The sequence below is a fragment of the Gossypium arboreum genome, chromosome 1 (genome assembly GCF_025698485.1).
Source record: "Gossypium arboreum isolate Shixiya-1 chromosome 1, ASM2569848v2, whole genome shotgun sequence".
NCBI lineage: Eukaryota > Viridiplantae > Streptophyta > Magnoliopsida > Malvales > Malvaceae > Gossypium > Gossypium arboreum.
Genome location: NC_069070.1, coordinates 112,958,961 through 112,964,459, shown reverse-complemented (window position 1 = coordinate 112,964,459; position 5,499 = coordinate 112,958,961). Strand labels below are relative to the sequence as shown.

At 36.6% G+C, this 5,499-nt stretch overlaps 1 protein-coding gene across 1 annotated transcript; it reads left to right on the top strand.

Moving 5' to 3' along the window:
- The first annotated feature begins 454 nt into the window (after positions 1–454).
- LOC108481886 (G-type lectin S-receptor-like serine/threonine-protein kinase At4g27290) lies at positions 455–4,436 on the top strand. The gene is made up of 7 exons (XM_017784954.2): positions 455–1,916; positions 2,033–2,149; positions 2,635–2,792; positions 2,877–3,087; positions 3,182–3,419; positions 3,508–3,658; positions 3,736–4,436. The coding sequence occupies exons 1-7, from the start codon at positions 647–649 to the stop codon at positions 4,039–4,041; spliced, it is 2,451 nt and encodes an 816-aa protein (XP_017640443.2). The 5' UTR covers positions 455–646; the 3' UTR covers positions 4,042–4,436.
- Positions 4,437–5,499: the final 1,063 nt, after the last annotated feature.

The window sequence follows — 5,499 nt, the reverse complement described above, 5'->3', positions numbered from 1 at the left end:
CCATTTCCAAATTCCTAGCTTCCTACGCTCCAACATGCACAACTTTAGCTGAAACCATGCAGCATGATCACTAGATAAGAAAGTCATGCTCGCTTCACCACCAAGGAAAATACGCCAAATTTACTTTTCTGTCGGCCAGTCACGAAAAATAGCGCAGGCTTCATCAATCGAGAGGCGTCAAAACCTACGATTTGCGTTAGTCATAATAAAATGTTGGACACGCGGTTGACAACGTGTCTTTAGGTGAACATAATCAAATTCCACAAAATAGCCCACGTCATTATCTCAATTGAAAAAGGCCACGTCATTTTTCCTTGTTAGTCATTTAACAAAATATCGAAAACAATTAATTAGTGATGAAATCAAAATTTTTTGTAATTGGATGATGAAAATAGAAACATAATAATATTTAATAATATTATATATATAAAATTCATCAAAAAAATCTAAACATTTTTCCACTGCTACTGGTCTGTATTGGAGAAGACTTCCAAAGTTTTAATTACTACTGATCATTGGATACCCTATGCCTGAGGTCATTTCTTCAATACTTGCATTAAATAGTCAATTCATGTGTTTAGAATGTTCAATCAAATTGAACCAATACTTAAATTTTGCAAGCAATGTGCTATCAGGCTAGACATCCATGGAAATGAATTTCCATTTTTACAGTGCTTGTTGTTTCCTTATCATCTTCTCAAAAGTTTCAACTGCAATCGACACCCTTTCTCCATCAGAGTTACTCGCTGATGGCATGACCTTAGTCTCCAGAAATGGAAGGTTTGAATTGGGTTTCTTCACTCCTGGCAGTTCTGAGAACCGCTACCTGGGAATCTGGTACAAAAATATCCCCATGCAAACTGTTGTTTGGGTTGCAAACAGGAGAAATCCAATAAACAATTCCACTGGCATGTTGAAGATAGAAAGTAGTGGCAAAATCCTGATTCAAGTTCAGAACACAACAGTTGTATGGTCGACTAATTCGACAGCAAGAGTTCAGAATCCAATATTGCAGCTCCTGGATTCTGGTAATCTCGTTGTCAAAGATGGAAAGGATAGTAATCCAGAGAACTACATATGGCAAAGTTTTGATTACCCATCAGATACAATGTTACCAGAGATGAAAATTGGTATTGATTTAAGAACTGGTTTCCATCGAAGACTAACAGCCTGGAAGAACTGGGATGATCCATCTCCAAGTGATCTTACATATGGTATAGAACTCAAAGGAAATCCAGAGCTGGTGCTAAGGAAGGGCTTAGAAAAGTATTTTCGCAGTGGGTTATGGAATGGCAACGGATTTAGCGAGGCACCAAACTACAGGTCGAATCCCATCTTTGATTATGATTTTATCTGGAACGAAAGTGAGGTTTACTATGTTTTTTCCCTCAAAGACAAATCAGTGATGTATAGGTTAGTTTTGAACCAAACCCAAAGTCAAAGACAAAGGTATATATGGAGCCCAGAAACTCAAACATGGAAGTTATTTGCAGTCCAGCCAGATGGAAACTGTGACAAATATGGACTTTGTGGTCCAAATGGGAACTGTGCTGATGAGCTCCCGGCTTGTCAATGTTTGACAGGGTTCAGGCCGAAATGGTTCGAGAGATGGAACTCATCGGATTGGTCAGACGGGTGCATACACAGTAAGCCATTGAACTGCCAGAGTGGAGATGGGTTTATCAGAATTGGGAGGATGAAAACCCCGGACTCCGCAAATTCTTGGGTTAATAAAACTATAAATCTCAAGGAATGTAGGGCTAAGTGCTTGAGGAACTGTTCTTGCATGGCCTTCACTAATTTATTTGTTACAAAAGGAGGTAGTGGATGCGTCATGTGGTTCGATGATTTACTTGATATCAAATATCAATCAGATGGTCAGGATCTTTACATCAGAGTGTCTGCTTCAGAAGCAGGTACTGCTTTATAAAACTACATGTTGTTTTTACATCTTGTGATAATGTTTTTTGGTGTTTTTGTCTTATAAATAGTAATTAATATTTGTGCTTCTTCATCATATTGATAATGGCAGAAAGAAAGAAAATGGCTAAGGTGAAGCTTGCCATCATACTCGCGATAGTAATTGTGGTGCTTTTGGGGTTTCTTTTACTCGTTTATCACTTACGCAGAAGCAGGAGAAAGTTAAAAGGTAAAACTAATTATGCTCGTTTTATTTTTTGCTACAAATACCACAATCATTTTGCACTCGAACTTGAGTCTCAATTGGATACAAGTATGTATGCGCCTAACACAGAGTATATTGATTTTTAAAATTTTTGTTTAATGTATTTGAAGGATAGTTAGAGGATCATATCCTGTTCAATACTCATGTTATAGAACATGCCAGACATTAATACTTTAAGAAAATCGAATAATTAAAAGTTGTTCATGATAGAAAATCCTAATCTCTGCCTTACATTTTTTTAAAGAAACTGAACAGTATTGTGGATTTTTTTTTCCCTTTTTACTTAAATTTCTTAAAATTTGTAACCTTCAAAAGCCAATTCACAATTAGGTGGTTTTGAACTTTTTATATGACTTAAAGAAACACAGAGCCCGATAGTGTATAAACCAAGTGCTTGGGATCAATCAATATAGAAAAGAATTCTAGTCAATGTTTTATACTGTTTACAGATGAAGTGGAAGACAATAATCTATATGATGGAGAGGATGAAGACGAGAATGAAGATATGGATGTTGCAGTATTCGAGTTTGGTACGATAGCTCAAGCTACTGATTCTTTTTCATTTATGAACAAGCTAGGTCAAGGAGGTTTTGGTCCTGTTTATAAGGTAAAACTTGCTGTAGTTTAGCATAGTGATCTTTTAAGTATTTATTGTATCGGAAGCTCATAACAGTGTTGTAAAATATTCCAGGGGACACTAGCAAATGGACAGGACATTGCAGTGAAGAGACTTTCAAAGAGTTCCGGACAAGGACCCAACGAGTTTAAGAACGAAGTAAAGTTGATCGCCAAACTTCAGCATCGGAATCTTGTAAGGCTTCTTGGTTGTTGCATTCATGGAGATGAGAGAATGCTGGTTTACGAATACATGCCTAATGGAAGCCTTGACAAATTCATTTTTGGTATGAAAATCATTCGAAACCTCTCAATGTTATCACTTTTGCTTTTTCAATGATCAAATGAGTTGCAGGACTAATATGAATGCCTACTTTCTAGATGAAACGAGATGCACAGTTTTAACTTGGTCTAAGCGTTTCCGGATTATCTGCGGGGTTGCTAGGGGACTACTCTACCTTCATCAAGACTCAAGGTTGAGGATTATCCATAGAGATCTTAAAGCTAGTAATGTTCTACTTGATAGTGAGATGAACCCAAAAATTTCGGATTTTGGCATGGCAAGAACTTTTGGAGGAGATCAAATAGAAGCCAATACCAATAGAGTAGTCGGAACTTAGTAAGTGTACTATTAAGCCATCGCCATACTATTTGATCCATAAGTCCCCGTAAAAAACTTCATTTTTTTGTCTGGCAATGTTTTGCAGTGGTTATATGGCACCAGAATATGCTATCGATGGGCTGTTTTCTGCAAAGTCTGATGTTTTTAGCTTTGGGATATTATTGTTGGAGATTATAAGTGGAAGAAAGAATAGGGGATTTTATCATTCAAATCAAAGCGGAAACCTTATTGAACATGTAAACATCTACAAATACTATTATAAATATGTTGCCACTTAAACTACAAATGTTAAATGGTTTGAATTTGCTCTCAGGCATGGAGGTTATGGAAAAAGGGCAAGCTTTTGGATCTTGCTGATGGATTCTTAGTAGAGACCGGAGATCTATCCAAGTTGTTACGATGCATGCACATTAGCCTTTTCTGTATACAACTGTATCCTGAGGAGAGACCGAGCACGGCATCCGTGGTTCTAATGTTGGGAAGTGATAATGAATTGCCTTTGCCTAAAGAACTTGGTTTCTTATTTCACAAGAAACCCTTTGAAGCAAATTCTTCACCTGGAAACGACGGATCATCTTCAAGAAATGAAATAAGTTCATCACTATTAGAAGCTAGATAAGAAAAGGTTATATAGTTCATTGAATCTGTTATGGTCCAGGCTATCGATAACAATTTCTGTCCCATGTTCCTTACAAATGCCTATTGTGAGAATGTATCTGAAATTAAAATTCGAGGATTGATCTATTGAAGGATCAATATGAAGCTTCATATAGTTAAGATATATGAATTCTAGGTGATCTCATCATTTATAAGTTATTGACTACGTACTTCTTTTTTGCTATATTTGTGCAAGATCAAGAACCATCTTTTTTTTCAATTTTTCACAAAGCAGTTAAAAATAAAGGAACGTTATCTTTTATACCCTATTGATCTCCTTCTTCCTCATTTCTATTTGTAATTTTCCACTTGTATCTTTTGTAGTAAAACATATTTTATAGTGTCTGTTAGAACAAAGTTAGCAGCAACAATATACAAACAACTATAAATTTGCTTAAGAACAAAAATGAAACCGAGAGCAAGAGAGAGTGAACTTGAGCACACACTTGGATGATAAAATCAGCAGCATTCTTCATTTATTTTTTGAGAACTAAAATACAAAGTTTATAAGTCAAAATGACTATTACCTAATGAGCTAACTACTCCCACTAATCTACTAATACAAGATTGAATTACAAACACAAGTAAGCTGACATATCAGCTACTACATCAACTTCAAATCAAAAAACAAATCCTACTAACTTTGGCAACAAGTTGCAAAGTAACTAAACTAAGTTACATTGAAACAAAATAGTCAAAATGAATGAATTAGTGCGCCACCAATTTCGCTTCAAGTGCGACTTGCTTTCGATCTTCTTGCTGGTTCTTTGTTGCAATGCAGGCCAAATCTCAACACTCCTCCTTGGATCGTATGCAACAAACACCAATAGATTTCTTAAAGCTTCAAATCGACAGTACCAAGTGGCTTTGTCAAAATGTCAATAACCGATCCTTTGAACAAAGAATGCACTAAGCTAACTTCTCTGGATTGCTCAGCTTCTCGAATAAAATGGAACTTGATTTTGAAATGCTTGGTCTTTCCATGAAAGACCGGATTCTTGGCTATTGCAACTGCCGATTGGTTGTCAACCAAGATCTCAGTAGCATCAAGTTGCTCTTCATTTAGATCACATAGCAACTTCCTAAGCCAAATGGCTTGATTTACTAGCTGCTGCTGCTATATACTCTGCTTCTGCAGTTGATTGAGCAACAGTCTGTTGCTTCTTCGAACTCCAACAGAACACACTTGAGCCAAGGGTATAAAAGTACCCCGACGTGCTCCTTATGTCATCGATGCAGCCAGCCCAATCACTATCCGAATAACCAACTAACTTCAACTGTTTTTCTTTCTTAAACAATACACCAAGCCTCAAGGTTCCCTTGATGTATCTCAACACTCTTTTAGCAGCTTTGAAATGCACCATATTCGAGCAATGCATGAATCTAGCCAATAAACTGACTGCATGCATCAAGTCTGGTC

What these genes read in the sequence shown, in the direction of transcription:
- LOC108481886 (XM_017784954.2), top strand. Translation starts at nt 647, where the DNA reads ATGGAAATGAATTTCCATTTTTACAGTGCTTGTTGTTTCCTTATCATC. An exon ending in AAGCAGGAGAAAGTTAAAAG is followed by an intron (nt 2,150 to 2,634) that starts GTAAAACTAATT and finishes TACTGTTTACAG; the next exon opens with ATGAAGTGGAAGACAATAAT. An exon ending in GCGGAAACCTTATTGAACAT is followed by an intron (nt 3,659 to 3,735) that starts GTAAACATCTAC and finishes ATTTGCTCTCAG; the next exon opens with GCATGGAGGTTATGGAAAAA.